At 42.1% G+C, this 22,532-nt stretch overlaps 3 protein-coding genes across 6 annotated transcripts; 2 read left to right on the top strand and 1 right to left on the bottom strand.

Moving 5' to 3' along the window:
* LOC110430021 (desumoylating isopeptidase 1-like) lies at nt 1,445-5,710 on the top strand. 4 transcript variants are annotated; one of them, XM_021446872.1, is made up of 5 exons: nt 1,445-1,662; nt 2,170-2,209; nt 2,311-2,408; nt 4,650-4,966; nt 5,077-5,710. In XM_021446872.1, exons 2-5 carry the CDS (start codon nt 2,201-2,203, stop codon nt 5,589-5,591), a joined length of 939 nt encoding a protein of 312 aa, XP_021302547.1. In that variant the 5' UTR covers nt 1,445-1,662; nt 2,170-2,200; the 3' UTR covers nt 5,592-5,710. The 4 variants fall into 4 exon arrangements, with proteins under 4 accessions (XP_021302547.1, XP_021302542.1, XP_021302536.1 ...); XM_021446867.1 differs by having other exon boundaries at nt 1,446-1,662; nt 2,164-2,209; XM_021446861.1 differs by lacking the exon at nt 1,445-1,662 and adding an exon at nt 1,669-1,872.
* Nucleotides 5,835-6,577, bottom strand: LOC8067436. The gene has a single exon (XM_002464452.2). The coding sequence runs from the start codon at nt 6,548-6,550 to the stop codon at nt 6,062-6,064; it is 489 nt and encodes a 162-aa protein (XP_002464497.2). The 5' UTR covers nt 6,551-6,577; the 3' UTR covers nt 5,835-6,061.
* Nucleotides 6,626-13,427, top strand: LOC8067434 (WD repeat-containing protein 91 homolog). Its single transcript, XM_002467051.2, has 16 exons — nt 6,626-6,753; nt 7,244-7,651; nt 7,732-7,854; nt 8,075-8,216; nt 8,513-8,718; nt 9,608-9,666; nt 9,743-9,837; nt 9,925-10,027; nt 10,139-10,233; nt 10,304-10,366; nt 10,449-10,524; nt 10,629-10,737; nt 11,096-11,208; nt 12,450-12,508; nt 12,581-12,689; nt 12,769-13,427. Exons 2-16 carry the CDS (start codon nt 7,261-7,263, stop codon nt 12,901-12,903), a joined length of 1,878 nt encoding a protein of 625 aa, XP_002467096.2. The 5' UTR covers nt 6,626-6,753; nt 7,244-7,260; the 3' UTR covers nt 12,904-13,427.

The following is a 22,532-nucleotide window of genomic DNA, read 5'->3' as shown; positions in this document are numbered from 1 at the left end:
AGGTTGATAGAAGCTGATGAACCCATCCTATCCATTTGTCAATGAAACCCCTCGCTCGAAGAATTTTGAATAGACTGTTCCTGTTAACTGTGTCAAAGGCTTTAAGCAAAGTCAAGTTTCAGAACAACAGTTGGGGCCTTCCTTTTATAACAGCATTGTACAAACTCCATCACATATACAGAATTTTCAGTCATTCATCTCCCTTGCAGAAAACCGGTTTGATTTAGAGGCTAGAGATCTCTTTCCACAATCAGGATTTTTGCAATTAACTTCACACTACAGTTTTGCAGGTAAATTGGCCGGAGAGCATCCGTGGCGGGAGCAGTATCACCATCTTTCTTTGGCAGCAGCATCAGGTAGGATCGGTTTACCCTTTTCCAAGTAGACAGAGTAGAAGGACGAGAGAAAGTTCGTCAGCTCAGGTTTAATCGTGTTCCAAGTTGCACGGTAGAAACTATGGACTGTATACCCATCGTGACTCAGCGCACTGCAACGATTCATGCTCAGGATTGCTAATTCAGCTTCATCTTCCGAGAACGGTGCCATGAGCGCATCAGATGCAATGCACCCCGCTGCGGCGCTGCCTGATATAGATCATCCACATTGAACTGCAAATTCTCAAAGCCAGGGAGCCCAAAGATAGACCTGAAGAAGTCAGTTAAAGCTTCAGTCTTGCGGGCACTGTGTGAGACCAAAGTGCCGTCAACCTCGATGCCACGGCTTGGACAACAAGGTGTTGACCCCGCTGCTTGGTGCTTGCAGTGGGAGGCCTTCCTTTCAGAGCAAAGAGCAAGCCACTTGACACATCACGCGGATCTAAAACTTTGCAGGAGAAAGCACACGTCCTCCTTCATAGATGTGAAGAAGTAAAATAATAAATTCGGTCATTGTAACATCACTATATATATTCATTTTTTTTTCAAGGCCACAGTTTCAGCGCACCCGAATTTTCAAAGGCCCCTTATTATACTGCAGTACCAAAACAAAGAAGGCTGGAACTGGAATGACTAAACTAGTTATCATGCAACAAATTTGAGCCACTTATTTGTCAAAGAATATCACTACTGTATATAAACAAAAAGTTTGAGAGTAAGCATTACATATGGTAATATATCAGCTTCTGAAGCTGAAGAATACTTGGTGCTCAACCTGGCCCTGGCCCTGGCCCGTTACCACTGAAATCGACAAGGAATTACTATGCATCATTCAGTTGAAAGACGGGTAGTTTAGTATCCTGCTGCATCACGCTTGCTACTGCTTCTGTTCTTGCGAAAGTTGTTTAAGGGCGTGTATGTGAGCCTGTTTTTCTTTTGGTTGTGTCTCTTTTGGGGTTTCTCTAGTCCCCTGTGCAGTCTTTTCTTTCCCGATATAAAACAAAATTCGAGAAAATTATAAATTATATAAAGAAAAAAAAAGAGTGTGATTCTGCGTATGGGCGTGACCACGCTCATCAGAAGCGAAGGCAAGTGACGACGGAAGCGGTTGGTTTCTGCACACAACAGGCGAACAACACACAAAAAAAAAATCCTCTTTGCTTCTCTCGTCTCCTCTCACCTCTGCACTCCACGCAAGAGATACTCCCGCGCGAGGACGCAACGCAACCGAGGCGATTCGTTCCCCTTCCATACACCCGCCCGCCCTGGTATCTGCATATCCTCCCCGGTAAAGAATCCTCTGCTGCTACAATTCCAGTTCCATACGTCTGCCTCTCGCCAATCCATTCCCTGACGGATCAAATTCTCCTCGCGTTTATTTTCACCCCCTTTGCCTCTGGGTCTGGCCTGGTGGTTACTTTGCGTGGCTCGTTTGGTGGGAACTCTCTTTCTGGTCGGCGGCCATGGCCAAGCGGCGGAGTAGATTCGGTCTGGCTAGGTATATCGGCCGAATTCGGGGGTCCGGGGTTCTTGCTTTCCTCAATTCCATTACTGGTTTTGGGCAAAAAAGGGTTCTTTTTCTTTTTGAAAAGGTGGAGTTTCTGTAGTAGTAGAATTCGGGGAAGTCCAAGCTCTGTCGAATGGGCTCCGTCTCGACTTTTTCATGTGTTAAATTAGCAGGAAGAGAAAAGCAGCAGCTAACTTCAGTTGCGTAGTTTGTTCGGCTTGTCCTTGCTCGGTTTTGCAATTGCCAACTTAGTCGCGTGCTGTTTTTTTTCCCCCTTGCTAGGTTCAGCTGCTTCGGGGGCCAAGCTCGGGCGGAGAAGATGGCAGAGGTGGGCGACGGCTTTCTGGCCCCCATGTTTGCTCCTAACTGAATCTGTCTGCATCTGAACTGAGTGATGGATGATGATCTGCATCTGCATGGCTTGTGCAGGATGGGTACCCGGTGAAGCTGCACATCTACGATCTTAGCCAAGGGATGGCGCGGCAGCTCTCGGCGACGATCCTCGGCAAGGCTATCGAGGCTATTTGGTAAGCATCCTTGGTTGTATTTGCTTCGTCCTGTTGATTGTTATTATGCACGCAAGACTTGCCTTTGATAGAATTCAAGGACTTGTGTTGCAAGAGACTGCTTTTTTTCTTCTGTCTTATAATTTTACAAAAAGAAAGATGAAATGCACGCAGGTCTCCTTCATCATGAAAAAAAAAAAAATCCCATCCACTCCTGGTGTTTACCTTTTTGCTTGGTTTTGTAGATGTGGGACCTACTGTTTTGCATTAATATTGTTGATGTTAATTTTGTAGTAGCTACTGTGCATCTGCGATATCAGCCATGTCCATGATACATGTTTGTCTCTAGTCTCTAGTAAACAGAGTATGTTTTCCCCTTCACTATTAGTGAATTAAAGCATACCTCTGCAAAATGTAAGATTCAAAGTAAGTAAAGCTTCAATATTTGAGCAAATCATCAGAACATTGTGGGGGGTGGGGCGCGGGGTACCCTTTTAGGAATTCTGGTGCAAATATACACATGCAAACATGGCTTCATGGTTTGCTTCTAGTGCAAGATCTAGGCCATGTTTGGATACAAGGGCCAATTGCTAAGAGCAACTCCAACCATTATGCAAATGGACTTGGCATTTACCAAAATGCATAAAACTCCAAAAAACCCCCTCCAATCGTTATGCATTTGGACTTTGCATTTTACATAGCTATGCATTTGGAGGGAGAAACTTGGCATATATGCCAAAGGAGTCCGGCTATGCAAAACCCCTCCCTTCGCGCGGTTTGGCTTCGCGCCGCCACAAACTTCGTGCGATAGAGAAGCTTCGCGCGTCCTCTTCGACAGCTTCGCTCGCGACGAAGCCTTCCTCATCAACGCCGGCCAGGTAATCATGCATATTCATCATATATAGAGTAGCTGAGCGTGGATCGGAGCATGGCCGCGGCTCCTAGGTCGTTTAGGGTTTAGGGCGACGGCGGATGTTCATTCGCCGAAGAAGGGTGCAGCGGAGGGCGACGGCGGCGATGCTGATCCTGGACCTGGCGATCTGGGTTATGGCGGCGATGGGGGTGGGCGATGGCAAGCGTGGTTGGTGGCGCAATGGCGGGGGGCACTGGGGCAGGCAAGATCCGCGAGGGACGGGGACGCGTGCATGGCTGCTACACGAAGGGAGCACGTGGATCCATTCTAAACGTGCGCCGGCGGATGAAGGGATGTGCTGTGCAATACGGCTAGATCCATTCTCCGGTACCCTCGATCCCATGTTGGTTTCACAAAATTCTGCTGCTCGCGATGATGGAGATGGCGGCGACCGGAAACTGCGCCGGCGGCGGGCTGAACGTGCGCTGGCGGCGGGCGGAACGTGCGCCGCCGGCGAGCTGAACGTGCGCCGGCGGCGGGCTGTTTGGCCGCGCGTGGAAGGAGTGTCGCGCGGGAAGGACAGCTGCGCGGGATGCAGTGCCGCGCGGGATGCAGTGCCGCGGGAAGTTTGGCGCGGGATCGACTTGGCATTTTGCATAACGGTTGGAGATCACCCGATTTTAGCCTTGCCATTTTCATTTGGGGGTTTGCAATTTGCTAAAAATGCATAACTTCAAATGCATAATGGTTGGAGATGCTCTAACTAGCTAAAAGTTAGTTCAAATTAGCTCTAGTGTATCCAAACAGAAGGGCTAATAGGTGGACTAATTTTTTATCCAAGTTCTCAACTAGTTGTTAGCCAATTAGCTAACCAACTATAGCTAATCTAGGCTAATTTTTAACCCAACTACTAACTAGCCATGATTTGTTTGGAGTATATCCAAACATGCTCATAGTCGTGTAGCTAAAACTCGCCTAGCAAAGACTTTGCATTTGCCTTGTTGCTTATGAAGAGAGATAATCAAATTTGCTGCATTGATGCTTGTTTATTTGCTGTTGATCCTGGTTGACCACATGTGCAATTTGGCACAATTGTCTCAATTGCATTTTATAGTCTCATGACTGTGTAGTTCATGCCTTTTGGAGTCCAAACTCCACTGAACATATGGTTGAAATTACTGTTTGCTGATTTATTGTGAGAGAAAAACACTCCTGGCTGGCAGAAAAAGTACGGCTGAAATGAAAAGAAAGACCCATGTAGATTCACTACTTCAGACAAATCATGAATTGCATAAAAATGCAGTTAAGCTGCTCCTCTGTTCGCATTATAGAAGCGTTGCGGATGACAGAGTAAGCACTTTTGTTCATCCACCATTGACATGTCCTTGTGGCTTGTGCCGCTATCTCAGGCACACCGGTGTTGTCGTCTACGGCCGCGAGTACTACTTTGGCGGCGGCATCCAGCAAGGCCAGCCCGGCCGGACGCCCTACGGCACGCCCATCCGTGTGGAGGACCTGGGCGTCACCCACGTCCCCAGGGAGGTGTTCGAGGAGTTCCTCCGGGAGATCGGCCCGCGCTACACCCCGGCCACCTACAAGCTCCTCAGCCACAACTGCAACAACTTCAGCAACGAGGTCGCGCAGTTCCTCGCTGGCGCCGCCATCCCCAGCTACATCCTCGAGCTGCCGAACCAAGTGATGAACAGCCCGGTCGGCGCTTTGATATGTAAGGGCTCTGACTCTGAGTTTTTTTTTTCTTTTTTCTTTTTTTGGAATTTTAGAATTTTGCATCAGGTCGCCACAGAATTGACGGTTCACACTGTTTCGCTCTTGCAGTGCCGATGATCCAGGGGCTGGAGGCGAGCTTGGGAGCTGGGGCTGTGCCGCAGCCACCACAATTCAGGCCGGCTCCTGCAGCCCCGGTTGGCGCCGCCACCGTGACTCGGCCGCTGACGACGAAAGACGACGTGGTGCCAAGATCGACGACTGCTGATGATGATAAACCGGAGGCTGCCAAGACAGCAGCGGGCAATAATGGCAGTGCCAATGACAGCACGGCCGTAGTTCCACCGGCGGTGCAGCCCGCAGCAGCACCGGCGACATCCGCCGGTGAGGTGAGCAGCGCGGCGCCTACTACGGTTTCAACCAAGCTGGCGGCGCCTCCTCCTCCAGACCCCCTTGCGGCGGCGAAGAGCCGGGTGCAGGAGGAGATAAAGCGCGAGTTCGCGGCCATCATGGCGGCCGGCACGGCGCGTGCCGGCGAGGCCGCCGCGCTGGCCACGCGCAGGGTCATGGAGCGGCACGGCCTGCAGCGCGCCGCTGCCGCTGCCGCTGCCGCCCACCGAGGGTAGGCGGCATAGGTAACACGTAGTGTCGGTGGCGTTCGTCGTGCAACTGTAATCGCTCGTTCCGTTACGCTTGTTAAATTTGTGGATGGTCGGTCGGTCGGTCAGTCAGTGTTGGCCTCGGATTTCTCGAGTAGGAGTAATTATCTGTCCATCATTATCGAAGTATCATCTTTGCAAACAGAAGAAAAAAAAAACCAACGAAGCATCATAACCACTGTAGTAGCAACCGCTTTACAGGCCCTTAACTGATCAACTTATAAAATCCATCACAGCACAAAATAAAATATGGACAAACGAGTATAGTAACAAGTAGAATTCCACAACTACCAAAGTCGTTGTGCTGGGGATTCCACATGAGTACTAACATAGTAACATCAGCATCGCTCTCAAGAAAGACGCACGCGGATGCTTCCCTGATGGACACGCGCACGGCGTGTCCAACTCCCGCGGCTGGCTGGCGCGCCATCCTCGGCTCACCTCCCGGCCCAAGCGGCGAGCTGCGTGGGGTTGACCACCCCGGGCACGCGGGCCATGCCGCGCTGCACCAGCACGGCCACGGCCTCGTACCGCGAGGCCCCGCCCGCCTCCGGGCATGGCCCGTGTCCTGGCCCGCGCCGCTCGCCGAGGACCGTGCCGGACGAGAGGAACTCGTGCGCGAGGAGCCCCGCCAGGAGCCTGTTGCCGCCGGCAGCCGGATCTGGTGGGCCCGCTGCCGGAGCCGCCGCGTCCCTGTCCTTCCGCTTCCTCATGGGCCCAGTCGCTGGAGAAGCCTTTTCCATGTCACTGGTCAGAGTCAGACGAGGAAATTGGTTGGAGATGCCGGATGGGGGTTCGCCGGCGGTTCGGGACTCGACTGACTGCTCGTAGTCGTAGGGGCGGAGGCACGCAGCAGCGACGAATTGCACAAGATTGCTTCTTGGACTCCACGCTAGCAGGAAAAAAGAAGGGACCAAACGGCCCATAACGGCCCAGCATTCTTCAGGCCCGAATGGCCCTACAAGGACGCCGGTCAGCAGCCGTGCTTTTTTCTTCTTTTGTTTACCCCAGCTTCCGCTCTCTCGGCGACGGCTACAAGGTGCTCAGTCAGGTCTTCTTCGGGCCCAGGTCGTTGCTGCCCTACGCAAAGGTCTTCTTCGGGCCCTTCGCCGGCGACGAGCACCACCAGGTACGCCCACCCCTTGGTCTTCGCTTCGTGCTCTGAGAAACCGAGCACCCAAACCCTAAATTACGGTTTGTACTCGGATCTGATCTAGTGTATATGCATGTATTATGCCTAGTATCTTCGATTTGTTTCATTCGTTTCGCAAAAATTATCGGGTAGGCACGCCCCTGCCGTGGGAGAAGTGCTCTTATAGTATGGGAAATGCTGAGTTTTTCATGACATTGTTTCGAGATGAAATCCTTCAGTGGTAGGAACTGGGAAGTGATGCTGAAGTTAACCAATTAACTGAAACTTGTTGGGGATCTCAATTGTCACTGCTAGGAAGTGAAGCTGAAGTTAACTAATTAACTGAAACTCGTTGGGGATCTCAATTGTCACTGGGTAGGAGAGACATTTTTGTTTGATGGTGACACACTGTCACTTGTGCGTTTTTCCTCTTTCAGCTATCGTCTATAGTTGGTCTGCTTGTAATTTTTCATTTTTACACTTTCAGTAACACACTGGACTACAATGGAGAACATGCGTTATGCTGAGGAGCTCGTGAGGGAGTTTCTAGTTTTCAGGGGTTTCACAAGTACGCTGCAAGCGTACGAGTCAGAGTTGTCTACTGAGATTGGCAGGAACTTTCAAGCAGATAAGATCGTGGATTTGGTGTTCTCAGAGTATGTACCGAAGTACCAACTGGACAGGTTGGTCGGTCTGTTTGCCTTTTTCAAGCAGTGTTTCATGTCACCTGCGGACACAGAGTTGTTCTCTACCCTTGTTAAGTTGGAGCTGTCAGCATTAAGGTACTATGTTATTAATGCTTTGAAATCTGGAAGACAAGACAAAGTAATTGAATTCTTTGGTGAAAATGGCAATTATCTGTTGCAAAAACGTGGAGATTGGTTGGCATGGTTTGGTGCGTGTTCTTTGCCTTCTTTTTCCTACATTCCTTGTACATTATTATCATGCTTTATCAATCTCAATAACATTATGCAGCTATTCCATATATTAAGAACCCAAGCTTGGATCCGCAGTTCCGTGTATATTTCTCCAAAGAGTGGCTGGACACTTTGGTTCTTTCATTCAGGAATTTTTTGAGCGGGATATTCAATGATACTCATATCCTTCCATAATATATTCTTTGTTGTATCTGTGGTGGGATGTTTTCTAACATTTTACAATATCTTCTTTCCTATTGACTGATTTATAATCTTATCCCCTCCCTAGCTGATACCACTGTGCTAGAACTCAATATTTGTGAATGCTATTGTTTCTATTAAAAATTTGGCTTATACATATTGTTATTTTCTGCTACACTGTTTGTCCTTAACTTGTCCACGGACCCCAGCTCTTATGAGAATTAGTAGTGAAAAGAATACCATCAAATCCCTCAAGAATGACATAAAGCAACTGAACAATAAATTGGCGGAGCTACAAGCATCCTTAGAGGCGAAGGAAGATGAGATCTCTCAGTTGAGGAGGTAAAGTTATGCTCTCATCTCTGTTGCATGCGAACTTACTGTTTTGCCTATTAATGAATGGAAATCCTTTTGTACTTGGCATATCCTTCCACAAATTAACAGTTAGTTTATTAGGTTCGATTTGGTTAACTGAATTACATTCATAAAGTATTCTAACCTTAAATTTCCTATAGGTTTCTGTCTGCCATTAATGTTAAGCTTGGTTAGATTGTGAGTGCTAACTTCTAACCTCATTGCATGTAGACAAACAAACACATGCATGCATCCTCAAAACATGTCTCAACTTATAAATGCAGGAACTGTAATAGTGCTGGTTATGGAATCAAGAATGTAGTTGGTACTAGTACAGTTGGTTTCCCTCATGAAGAGAGATCAGAAAACTATGAAGAATCCTCGGCCTCAAGTAGCATGATACAGGGTTTTGATTCTCGGTCCTCAAGTTCAGTGAAATCTTATACAAGAGGTGGGAAATTCCATGAATCTTCTGAGATAAGCCATACAGGTTGGTACTTGCTTTTTTCATGGCTATTGTATAAGTATTTACCACATGTTTGTGCAGGGTAACTAGTAAGATAGGGTCTGATTGGTTCCTCACATTCGTATTGCATTGCATTAGAGGTTATGCAGCATACCCTTAACCTTGACCTGGATAAGGTTATGCAATTTTCTGTTGTTTCTTGTTTCGTTTGCCTGGATAAAGCTGTAAAATATTACACTTGTAATTGGTTCCCTGTGTAAGTGGCCAGACTAGGCCTTGGGCTGCAGAGCAGGTGCGGGAGGGAGGGTGCATAGCAGGATACGCAGGATTTGGCCAAATTGTGCGGTGCAGGCCGAACTTGCTTTTTAGGACTGTGCTAGCCTGCATATATGTGCTTATGCAGGTAACCAAACATGGACTAATTGCACTATGGGGGCCTGTATACGGGGTTGTTCAGGAAACCAATTAGACCCATAATTGTGCTTTTACCTTCACTGTTCACCACCATGCATGCTAAGAGCATCTATAGTGATGAGTGGAATCATCGCCGCCACGTAGAACTTTTATTGTTGAACTGATCTTAACTGCAAGTATGGGTCCACAATAGCATTAAACAAATGGACAAAATCATCCTTGCCTCATGGCTTCAGATAACGAGCCTGCGAAAAAATTATTCAGTACCCTTTGCATCCACTCCTCCAGTGGCTTGATTTGGGTTGGTTCGATTCCATGTCATCTGAAGGGCTGGTTTTCTGGGCCACTGGAGATGGCCTAATGCTACCGGTTTACATTGTTTTAATGTGTGAACCAATATATTTTCCTATTTGACATTCTTCAATTTATTCTTCTGTTGTGCTTACTCTATGTATGGTACATGTTCTCCATATCTTTGGTACCCTCTCTTTTGATGCAGAGGATGAGCAGGTTTTGGTGACTGAGGAAGACTTTCCTGAAGTAAAAGTGGATTTCCAGGTAAGCTACAGTTTGTTCCACTGTTATATTATCCTTTTTTGCAGTCACCTGTATGACTGATTAGACTTGCTAACAGGAAACATTTTTAGGCCATAACAGTTCAATTAGCCGATGTCGATTTTCTGCGTCTGGGTCAAATATTGCTAGTTCATCAATCGATGGTACAGTTAGGTAATTTTGCTATATTTGATTAGCTTCACATTGGCTGTCTAACTCAAGGTTCTGGATTTTGACTCATTGATCTTATTCTTTTGAAAGGATTTGGACATATGATTCATCAACACCATCATCCAGAAATGCTACTATATACTGTGGGTCTGAAGTCAGTGCACTTTCTTGGGAATGCAGATCTGACAGATTGGTATGTCTATATTGGATTGTATGACACTAGTATCTTTCCATTACTCTAAATTTGGTTAAAGTAAACTTGTTTAAGACTTTTGTTTTTGTCACCCATTTCTCTTGACCATAGCTGCTCATAGGCACAGCTAATGGAGGAATTAAGGCTTGGAATGCTGATGCAAAGAGAGTTGTTTGCGACCTGAGTACATCTAGAGACTTTCCAAGGTTATAATCTATAGTCTGCTGGTTCCTTGCTGTCAATGTTTAGCTAACAAAGCTTTTCTATTTCTTGCAGCATCTTAGATTTGAAATGCAGCCCTGTTGAACCTGTGTTTGTCTCTGCAGCAGCATCAAGACGGTATTGTTTAGATTTCATACTTCATGTACTTGATAAGAAGTTCATAACTCTAGCGGCATCGTTTTATAATACTTATTTTCAGGCATGGGTCAACTACATTTGAGAGAACAGGATTTGCCAACTTGACCGTGTGGCATATGAAAACATGGAAACCATTGGTAGTTCATTTGCTTTCATCCTCTTCTCTTGAACTTATATGTGGATTTTGTAGCCAGTATCTTTTCTAAAGGCTTTTCCCCTTTTTTTTCCTTCTATTGTGAAGACAGTCCTCCCTCTTGGCGAGGATCCACCTGCTATTACTTCTCTTTGCTTCAATCACAATGGAAAAATTTTGGCAGCGTCTGCTACAGATGGAATGATTCACATGTTTGGTATCCTTTTGTTGTGATAATCTTTTACCATCCCAACCAAGTTTGTAGTTTCTTCCTATTTGATGCAGATTTGCACTTATTATGTTCTAGTATTTTGTTCTTAAGACATACTTACATCTTGTTATTGTTGATCCATTATCCAGCTGCACTAGTCTGACCTGAACCAGAATTAAAAACACTTAGCTAGTTAGAAATCATAAATACTGGAAAGCCCAGTTTACCAATGAGAGTTTATTGGTGAATGGTCTTGGAACTTTGCATTGTTCTTTGCTCAACCAATGCTAGAACTTGTTTTTGTTTTGCATGAGATCCCCCCCTGTGATTATTTGAGCCTGCCATCTTTCTTAACTGCAAATAGACATGTCTGCTGGTCTTCAAATTACAGGATGGCCTGCCCATGATTCCCCTGTGAGCTCAGTTCTTTTTGGGCCAGCAGAAACTAGCATCTTCAGTTTAGGCTCAGATGGAAAGGTATACAGCATTTCACCTTTTCCCTTTTTAATTCATTGATGCAATTAGCCATATCAATGTACTTTGTACTCCTGTCCCAAAAAAACGTGATGTGGGATTCCAAATTTGTCCAAAAAAAACTTGACACTCTGATTCTAGGACACACTTTTGGGCCCACTGAAAAATCTGTCGACTCCTGCATGCGCCAAATTACAAATTGATATGTGCTACTTTTGGTTGCCTCCCACGGATCACTGCATGCTTGCATGGAACGCAATTTAATTAGGAAACTTAACCATGTGACATCCTCCTTTTGATCTGTAACAAAATAGGGGTACTAGGGTCATTCATCTCCTACACTAATTTGTCTGAAAATCCCAATAGATCATGTTTTTTGGGATGGGAGGAGTAATAAAAAAGATGGCAGTGTAGGTATTCGGTATCCCAAATGAATTGCATGGTGTGATCCATAGCAAATGGTTGTGTACCCCTTAAATGCCCATTCAGAGTGTTTTTCCTTGTGTTTTAAGTCTTATGGTGTCTTAACTTGCCTACCCCTCAACTTGCTATCTGTTTAAACTATCATGCTCATGGCAAAATATCAACAAAATACTATCTTTGTTTAATGTATCTTGACTGCTGGAAGCCTGGAATAAACCAAAATATACAGAAGTAACGGAAAGGTACTCAACACCAACTATTAACAGGTATTAGTGGAATAACATGAAGATGAAAAAAAATCATTTGCCCTGTATTACGAGGAGAAAGTAAGAAACCAAAAATACTACTGAAACTAAATTAAAATATTATTAAAAATACAATGAAGGATTCTAATTGAACTAGTCAGAAGCTCCTGGGGCTTTGTAAATAGATGTAGATCTGGTCACTGGGAACATGATGGTTCAAATGGATCGCTAATGATGCTCAATTCACCACACATACATTTGAATCTGAATATGCTCTTTTATTTGGAGTGGGCTGACACATCTTTTCTTTTCTCACGGCGGGGACTTGGGCTTCTGATGCCCTACTAAGTACTATGTATCATCTGCACATCAGATTATAGTTCCCTGGGTCCTCATGGTCAGATAATCTTCTTAGTATACTGCAGTTATCAGCTATAAAGAAAATTAAAGTTGCAACATGCTTTATATTATTAGTTTCCCTCTGTACTAACGTGAATTCTTTTATACAAATATTTAATTTAATAATATTCCATTAATTTGCATGATTTCATCCGATGTCAATTATGTTGACTTTAGATATTTGAATGGAGCTTGCACAATCAAGGTCAAATTCTTTGGTCAAGAGATTGCAGCAGGTGAGAACATTTGGTGATCATTTGTAAATTGTTATGACAGTTGCTCATTTCTCCTTGTGCTTCTGTTATCAGATTTTGCAATCCGGAGAGCTTTAAAACACGAATGCATGAAATAGCATTGGATTCAAATGGCAAGAGGCTGCTGGTTACCTCCGGTTTGGTTCGGGCCCCAATATATCAGGTTTCCATCATTATCTGATTGCACCACTTAAATTTAATTTGCAGAAACGAGTTCCAATGATTCATCTGCATCCCTTCAGGTACAAGGCCATGAAAGTGGATTGAGGACACTACCCCACAGTTCATCTATCACAAGTGTGGATTGGCATCCAACACTGCCAATGTACATCACTGGGTCTGCAGACCACTCTGTCCGGGTCACATCTATTTTATGATCTATAAAACAAGGTACTGGCAACAATCTTTCCTAGCATGCATTGATCCTTATCGACAGTCTTATCCATGTGTGAGGCTCGGTGTCATGATATTTTGTCCCATGGAAGATGAACTGTGTTTTTGTTTTGTCGCTGCGCTGTGTCTAGTTCTATACCCTTTGGTGGGTTGTTCCAACAGTTTTGTTGTTGTAAACAGGCCTAGAATTAGAATTATGTGATCGTGTACACACTAGGGAAGACTGAAATGTTTCAGGCCTCTTCCGTTATTCGAACATTGTCTCATCAAAAGCATGTGAAAGATGAATGCATGATTTCAGTCTCGTAGTGGCTGTTGGTAAGTAGGAACACCTTATGGCCTCTGTCCACTGTAACATCGAGGCCTTTCATGTTTCTCGGAAACCATGTTTTGCACGAATACATTGATGTGCTACAGTTTGAGGTTGAAATTTACTGTACCAATGAACATTGTTTGCAACTTGTATTGAATTTGTATTCCACGTTTGAAGTATATCTAGATCAATTGAGCACGCATTTGGCCAGGTTGTCGTTCTTATCTGTACATTTTTGTTCGTTGCGTATAAGTAGGGCATGTGCAATGATGCGACCAAGTGTGGCTGTGTCCCATTCTGCCTGACCTCATCAGTTTATTGATTGTAATCGTGTCTGTTCGACCAGCAGTCCGCACTGCCCATGTCCTTTGTTTGGAAAAAAAAAATAGGGCCTATTGTGACAAATGCAATGGGTGCAAGGTTTGGTATCATCTCCACTGTCCTGATCCTGATTGTTCACGAACACGGCCTGTCATTTCTTTGTAATAGAGCTCGCTACTAAGCTTGTGCCAACTCAACCCAGTCCCCCCCCCCCCCCCCCCCGGGTACCCTATTCCCCAATTCATTATATACACCTGGTCCCTTGAGCATAGGATGGCACAGTTAGATTGCCACTAAAATAGATGAAATCATTTGTATTGCCATTAAAATGAATGAAATTCTTTGTATTTCAAACACCAACGGTGAATTGACATGTACCCTTGTTCTTATCCGTGGGTGAAATTTTATAGCCACAACCGTCTGAGTACAATAGCCACTAGTACGCTTTACTTAGGCCTTGTTTAGAAGCACCCAAAACTTTACAAGATTCCCCATCACATCGAATCTTGCGACACATGCATGAAGTATTAAATATAGATAAAAATAAAAACTAATTTCACAGTTTGTCTGTAAATCGTGAGACGAATATTTTAAGCCTAGTTACATTGGACAATGTTTGTCAAATAAAAACGAAATTACTACCGTGTCAAAATCCAAAAAGTTTTTGGATCTAAACAAGCCCTTAGTATACGTATGGAGTGAGAGCTAATAGCCTCGTCTCTCAAAATCTCACTTCTGCATATGCAGATATGGACCCACATGTCGGCGACTTTAAATGCATACAGCAGAGCCTATCTGTGTCCCAGTATTGCTTCTGAATTCTGATCCAAGGACGGCCTAGCTGTATCCAATGGCACGGGCCAATTTGCTAGGGCTAGTTCATTAATGGCTTGTGTACTTCCAAAATTTTTTGCAAAATAGAAATAGTAGTACTTTTGTTTTTATTTGACAAATATTGTCCAATTATGGATTAACTAGGCTCAAAAGATTCGTCTCGTCAATTCCGATCAAACTGTGCAATTAGTTTTTATTTTTATCTATATTTAATACTCCATACATACGTCTAAAGATTCGATGTGACGAGGAATCTGAAAAATTTTGCAAAATTTTTCCGAAACTAAACAAGGCCTAACTTGTGAATCGCACTTCTCTCTTGCTTTTCCCCCATAGGCCATAGGATTGATTGTTGTGTGCTGGCAGGGGAGGCGTCTTAATAAGTTTCAGCTACCATCTGCCAACAGATTTCTGAAACAGTTGATAGCGATTTGGACTGGCTCCAAAATTCAACAAAATTTAAGTTGTCCTCTACTTGGTTACTTACTCCAATAATTTCATCATCATAAGTCAGTCCTAGGATCGACAGGACCATGGGGGAAACACACATTATGCTTGATGCCAGAGCCAGGCTCCATCATACTGTAGTCAGCATGAGCAACACTGTATGTAATGTAACTACGGCGTTAACAGATTGTTTCTGTGGCTATATATATATATATATATATATATATATATATATATATATATATATATATATATATATATATATATATATATATATATATATATATATATATGGAAATTCCTTTGTACACGTACGTGTAGTTACTCTCATCTTCAATAAACTACATTGTGTATGTATTCATACTTGTTTATCGGTTTGAGTATGTTTATATACTTATATTAAGATACTCTAGATCTTACCACGCGAAAATTTTTCAAAAAAAATTATATTTTAAATATATTACTAAAATGCCACTACTATATTATATGCAATAAGTATAACCATATACTCTATGTATGTATGCATACTTAATATACATATCACTCTAGATGGTCTAGTATGATCATATACTTTGTCTATATACATTTCGTCCGGTCATATACACCTTAAATCTAGAGATATGGAGATGAGAGTAACTACACGCGCGTGTAAAAGAAACGCGTATATATATATATATATATATATATATATATATATATATATATATGCACCTCAATAATTATAGATGCAGCAATAATTGATGGATAGGACGATCTGTAAATAATGCAGCCATGGTGGTTAATCGTTGTTGCTTCAGACATGGAGTTCTCTCAAGCAAGGTCGTTGCAACTTGCAAGTAGCTATCTCGATTGCGGCAGCCGTTGGGCCCTTGTTGTCTTCTCTCCAAGTTAGATCTCGGCGGCCTTATTTAGTTTCTACCTAGAAACTTTTGGTCTCATCACAGCAATGATACTTCAGGGGTGCTCATCAGTTTGACCCCTTCTCCAAGTACATTGGAATGGGATCTATAGGAGTAGTTGACAAGTTAGATGTGCACGGAGCACGGTGGCTAGAGCTAAATAGCGTTGATGAGAAAACTAAAGATACAGCACGAAGTTATGCAAGCACAGATCTGGGCAGTAGAGTAGAAAAGATAAAATTCAATCACAGTATCATATTTTAGTTATATCAATTTGATTAATTATATTAAAAAATATAAATAGTTCCAAATAATATTATTAGATTTATCATTAGATATATCGACAGCGATGTTATTCTACACTCTAGATGTAGAATATTACTCTACACCCACTGAATACTTCTAAACCACATTCTGTGTCAGTCAACAGTACACGTCTGTACCACAAAATACTAGATAATATTGACATACGACTATTGAATAGTACTTAATTTTATTCGGTATAACAGCTTGGTGTAGAATATTGTTCTAACTTAGTAGGGTGTACAAACGTGTATATTTTCTATATGCATTTTGTGTCAAAATATTAATATTTTTATTTATCCAATGTGTTATACTGAGACTATGAATTTTTATTCATGCCTACGACGATAGATTCATAGAAAATGTATCTATATATCTTGGCATGTCAAAGAAATTTGCGGCCTTTTGGATGGACAGTTTTTTTTACGTTCCCGTTTTGGTTTAGAGGTGTTTGGCACGGCTTCTCACAAGGGGTTCCTTTAGAGGAGTTAGAGCCGTTGTGAAGAAGTCATAATTTGTGGCTTCGGCAAAACGGCTCAGACTCCTCTGCTTTTTACTTAAAAACGACTTCTCCAGAAAAACGTTTTGTGGAGCTCCTGTGGAGGAGCCAGAGCCCGAGCCGAAGAGAGCCTTGCCAAACAGGCTCTTAGTATCTTTTTAGGTGGACATCTATTTTTTTATTTTTCCGTTTTGATTTTCTTACCTCCGTCCACGTCAGTTCGGTAGTTTTTTCTCTTTCCTGTTTTATTTTTCTGTTTTTATTTTTGTTTTTCTTTTAGTTTCCTTATTTTTCTTAGTTCATCTATCCATACAACAATATTTATGTTTTTTCTTCTAATTTTTCATACTAGCAAATGTACACGTGCGTTATACCCTGTCCAAAGTGAATTTTTTTTGAAAGTTTGACCAAATTTATACACTTGAATATACTGTTTATATGACCAACTAAATATCTTTAGATTCATCATGCATCATATTTTTCAGATAAAGTCATAAACATACAATCATTATATTAAAATTATATAGCTCGACACAATCTATAATTTTGTAATTGACAAAGTTTTATTTAAGATCTTCTAGAGCTGGAACATTCATTTTATGTTATCAAATATAAAATTACAAACTTAAAACAAAGAATAAAACCAATAATAATATACATTCTCTGTTCTGAAATATAGTACATTGTGGCTTCTAAAATTTGTACTAAAATATAGTACATTCTATGAAATGCTATATAGGTTTTGGCATAGTTTGTTAAAAACAAACCTATAACTTAAGGAGAAACTCCTTAATTAGATATAATTATAGAACATGGGTCGTTTAAGTATTTTCTTAAATTATCTTAAAATTTTTAGAATGCTCTATATTAAGGATAGAGGGAGTACCTTTGAACCCTTGATCCTAGTGTATCTCTATCTGTACTCTACCTAAGAGTCACCCTGGGATCGGTTCGGTTCCTTGGTACCCATACAAATTTGGTTCCTGAGAAAACTGATACCGATCAGTTCCTAAAAAATTCGGTATTGAGCTAATTTGGTATCGGTTTCGGTATTTATCGAAAGAACCAAACATATTAAAGCAGCATGTAACATCAGGTTCAATAGCCAATTTTGATAGAAATTCAACATGATTTCATATAGAATAACATTGCCAAAATTATACATATAAAAAGCCACAATACAACAGGAGTAGACTAACACAAATACGTAACATATCTGTCCATGCTAGACCCATCAATAATATTACATATTGCTAGTACTAGTAGACATATTCGGTACTAATTCGCTACTTCAGTTTACCGAGGTACAAAATCGAATATACCTCCATAAATTTGGTTCCTGAGAACTAAGTACCAAATGAACTGATTTTTTATTGGTTTCGCTATATTCGGTTTGGTTCTCAGTAAATTTGGTATGGTTCTCGGTTTTCGGTATTTTTATGCGTGGAGTGACCTAATAGTAAAGAGCGAAGCATTTCTTTCAACTTGATTTTTTTATTTTCAAAATGACGTCATGTCCTCTATCGTGCTTTTTTAGTACTCCCCAGACTGTCCACGCACCTTCAGTGTGTCATACATTATCCGGATTCATGATTTATATTCATATGAGTTATTAGAACAACTTACGTCCAATAAACATACAAAATTCAATTTCAAGATGTATTAGGTTTTGCGCAACACACGTTTGCTAGTAATAAAAAAATAATAACCTAAGTAGTTGGATGTGGCTGTGTACTAGTGACATGCTCACACGCCCTTGTATAAAACAAATCATCCTTCCCTCGGAGCTTATGCGCGCGTTTGTATCCTACCCAGTTCTGACATGAAGACCGATTCTGTACAGTTGGCTGGCGTTTTCAGCATCGTCTGCGCTAGAGGTCGGTAGAAATAAACTAATTCTATAGGCGGTAACTAAGAACCGTTTTTACATAAAATACAAAATCGACTTTTAAAAATAGAAAAAAAAATTTAAATTATAGAAAAGCCTCTTTGGTTATTCGTCCGCTTTTTTTCGCGTATAATCGCGTGCTTCGCGGCCGGTGGAATTCGAACCTGAGACCTTGCCTTTGCGCGTAGCCTCCTCTACCACTCCACCTATCACTCACTTGTCTATAATAGAGTTTAGTTCCCCACATATTATCCCAAACCGAGCATATATTGATTATTTGAGGCTCTAAACGGATTCCAATGAAAAAGTTGTCAACTACAAAGTTTCATAACTTTTTAAGATCTATAACTTTTATATTGGAAGTTTTTCCATCCGAGGTCATTTACAAAATTTGAATTTCAAATTTAAGAAATTCAAACATAGTTTTCGATGACAAGATGATGTCAAATGAAAAAATTATCAACTACAAAGTTTCATAACTTTTCAAGATCTACAACTTTCATTTTGACAGTTTTTTCAAACAAGGTCATTTAAAAAACTCAAAAAATTCAATTTCAAATTATTTCTACAGGCGGCTTTCTTAAGAAACCGCCTGTAGAAATATGATTTTTACAGGCGATTTCTTAGGAGAACCGCCTGTAGAAATACATGATTTCTACAGACGGTTTTGTTAGGAAAACCGCCTGTACAAATATGATTTTTAGTGGCGGTTCCTTAGGACAACCGCCTGTAGAAATGCATGATTTCTACAGACGGTTTAGTTAGAAAAACTGCCTGTGAAAATGCATTTTCACCGTCTTTTTTACACTACAGGCGCATGATAACTACAACCACCTGTAGTATAAAAAGAGAGCGTCGGCGTTGTACTCTTTTCTATTTTTTCTATTAGTGTGTATTACCGTATAGACGATGACATTAGACTCTTTTAGGCTGAGGAGACTATAAAACACTTTATACGAGAATATGTCCATGCTAGCATGGCATGGTATGGCGCATCGCATTGTCACCCCCGACTGGAGTAATTGGACGAGACACGAGTATACTCCCTCCGTCCTAAAAAGAGTGTCGTTTTAGAATTTCAGACATCTTATTTGACCATTCGTCTTATTCAAATTTTTTACATAAATATTATATATTTTGTTAAGACTTATTTTATCATTAGAGATACTTTACCCATGATTAATTTATTTTATAATTTACATAAAATTTTTGAATAAGACGAGCGGTCAAATACGATGTCTGAAAGTCAAAAACGTCGCTCTTTTTGGACGGAGGGAGTATGCCATTACAAGGTTGAGGAGGTCGGTCGAATCATCGAGATCAACATGGCGGCACCATGTCCTGGTACTCCGTACTAGTACTATACACTATACTGGCGCGTGCTTGCACGGAGGAACCAGGAAGGCCATCACTCCCAGCCGCTCATAACTGCACGACACCAACCTGTTGACAATCCCATTTCAGCTCACGGCCCAACCCTGCGGGTCGCAGCAGGTATATATATGCGTTACCGAGGTAGGCTGATTGAGAGCAAGGTTAATAGGTCGTTTTTTTAGCCCACTTATATAATATAGTTAGTCTGTCTTTATTAATATATATGGTCTACATGTCTCTCTCACAAAATTTCTTAATTCTTGTGACTAAGTCAGTTGTAAGCTTGTAGCTCTTGTCTTCTCTCTCTCTAATCTCTTCTCTTCTTCACTTTAGTATTTAGCCAGCTTACAATCTCTTACTATACTTGCTCTGAGAGGAACCCCAACATGTCGATTCGCAGATGCCACTTGGAGGCGAGCTCCAACATGTAGAGCCACGAGCCAGGGTATGGTGGAAAAAAGATACAAAACTCAACCATTTCTAGGAGGTGCCATGGCGGCGAGCTCTCATCTCGTCTCATGCCCTTGCCGACCTAGCTACCGTGTATCTAGATTGGGGGTTGGAATGAGATATCTCAGGTTAGACCTAGATGGTCTGTCGTTTGGTTTGGACATCGAAGTGTATACTAGATCGGACCTAGATGGAAATATGCCTCCATGTGTGTGGGTCCATCTAATCCCTCCGAATCGAGCAGACCAAGCAGGTTCATCTAGGTCAAGCTCGAGGGTGGGGCACCAACTAATGGTAGGGGCTTGGGGAGCAACGATGCACATGATCAGGGAGCCACGATAGGGGCACGGGGCGGTGCAAGGAAGGCCTCGAGGTGCGGTCATCAACATGGAGTAAGCCAGGCAGGAGCGGATTGGTGGCATGGGGGAGAAACAGTGGGCACACAAGGTGCGGGGCGCGGCCGAGAGTGTGGGCGCACGGTTTAACCCATCTTTTTTCATCCCAAAACCAAACATATGGCTAGTGTTAAATCTAGGATGATCACCTTTAGAACAGGTACAGTATTTGGCTTATACTCAAGCTAATCCTGATGTGGAGGAAAGAAGTGAGGAGAGATGACAGCTTAGCTCTCATACAAGTACCGAGCTGGACACGAATACATAGACAATGGTAGATCGAAATAGCAAGTGCTATGAGGAGAAATAGAAAAGAGAAGCTGTCTTAGAGACAAGTATGAGATAACTATTATATAACTTAGCTCTTATTACTTGACTCCATAGACCTCCCCCTTTTGGCGTTGTAGTTGCATTGTATATTTGCATGCGCCTGCCCTTCACCTACACGGCTACACCGCACGTCTACGCCTGCGCACCAGTTTTGTTCTGTAATACGCAGTAGTATTTGAGTCTTGTTTAGTTACACTCAAAATCTAAAAAAAAAATCAAAATTTCTCATCACATCAAATCTTACAGCATATACATAAAGTATTAAATATAGATAAAAAATAACTAATTACATAGTTTATTTGTAATTTACGAAATAAATCTTTTAAATCTAGGCAGTCATTAGACAATAATTATTAAATACAAACGATAATGTTACAGTAAAAAAATTACCTAGTGAACTAAACAAGACCCTGCTTGCTTCTGGAGCAGAGAACGAATGCTGTACTAGCGGCGGAAAGCGTCGCGAGCGCGCGGGGCGGGGTGGCGAGCCGGCGAGCAATGAATTCAGAGCGGGATCGAGGATAAACGTCGTCGTCATCGTCGGGATCGATCGGATGCGCCTCGATCGGTCTCTTGTAGATGCATCCAGGTTCGCCGCGTCACATCTATCACTGCATGGTGGCGCATGAATATGCGGCAAACCAAAGTTGGCGGTCATCGTCCTCGTCTTTTCTTATCGACTTGAATGAGTGAATGACGACTCACACTCTCTCTTTGGTCCGATTAAAGCCTTGTTTAGTTTTAAAAAATTTCAAAATTTCTCGTCACATCGAATCTTGCGGCATATGTATGTATGAAATATTAAATATAACACAGTTTGTCGGTAAATCGCGAGATAAATCTTTTAAGCTTAGTTAGTCCATGGTTAGATAATATTTGTTAAATAAAAACGAAAGTGCTACGGTGCCTCAAAACCTAAAATTTTAGTAACTAAACAAAGCCTAAAGTTCCCGATTTTTGTGTGAGGAGGATATCCTAGTTCGCTGCACATATCACATCAAATATATTGATATCAATTATAAAGATTAAATATGAGTTCATTATAAATTTAATTATATAAATTGTGACTAATTGGCAAAACGAATCTATTAAACCTAATTAATCCATATGATGCTAATTATGGCTTAATTAGATCTATTAGATTCATTTTATGAATTAGTCACAACTTATATGCAATCAGTTTAACAGATCACTTACGATGACTACCACACTAAGGTCAGTGTCAATGGAGTTTTACGGAAGATTTCATGCACATTTAAGAGGGTGCTACATCAGCAAACTGCATGAAATGAGAAGGAAGAGAAGGAATTCGTTTCATGGCCACGAAACGAGTAGGGCAGCATCTCCAACACCACGAAACGAGGATAAGACCCGTATTGAGGAGCTCCGGCACTTCATCGGAAGAGATGGATGAGACGAAAGATAGTGAGAGGAAAGATAGGGATGGGAGAAAAAATAGTAAAATAAGTTATGAAACTTTGTATTGTGAAAGAACCTCGTTTCATGTCAATGTTTTCATAGGTTGTAAACTAGAAGATAAAACTCACTATTAAAACTGGC

This window comes from Sorghum bicolor, chromosome 1 (genome assembly GCF_000003195.3).
Source record: "Sorghum bicolor cultivar BTx623 chromosome 1, Sorghum_bicolor_NCBIv3, whole genome shotgun sequence".
Classification (NCBI taxonomy): domain Eukaryota; kingdom Viridiplantae; phylum Streptophyta; class Magnoliopsida; order Poales; family Poaceae; genus Sorghum; species Sorghum bicolor.
This window is presented reverse-complemented; position numbering and strand designations above follow the sequence as displayed.

Coding starts and splice junctions, on each gene's coding strand:
- LOC110430021 (XM_021446857.1), top strand. CDS start 1,838: ATGGCCAAGCGGCGGAGTAGATTCGGTCTGGCTAG. Junction 1,873..2,163: donor AGTAGATTCGGTCTGGCTAG/GTATATCGGCCG, acceptor CCCCCTTGCTAG/GTTCAGCTGCTTCGGGGGCC. Junction 2,409..4,649: donor AAGGCTATCGAGGCTATTTG/GTAAGCATCCTT, acceptor CCGCTATCTCAG/GCACACCGGTGTTGTCGTCT.
- LOC8067436 (XM_002464452.2), bottom strand. CDS start 6,550: ATGGGCCGTTTGGTCCCTTCTTTTTTCCTGCTAGCGTGGAGTCCAAGA.
- LOC8067434 (XM_002467051.2), top strand. CDS start 7,261: ATGGAGAACATGCGTTATGCTGAGGAGCTCGTGAGGGAGTTTCTAGTT. Junction 8,217..8,512: donor GAGATCTCTCAGTTGAGGAG/GTAAAGTTATGC, acceptor TTATAAATGCAG/GAACTGTAATAGTGCTGGTT. Junction 10,367..10,448: donor TCTGCAGCAGCATCAAGACG/GTATTGTTTAGA, acceptor ACTTATTTTCAG/GCATGGGTCAACTACATTTG.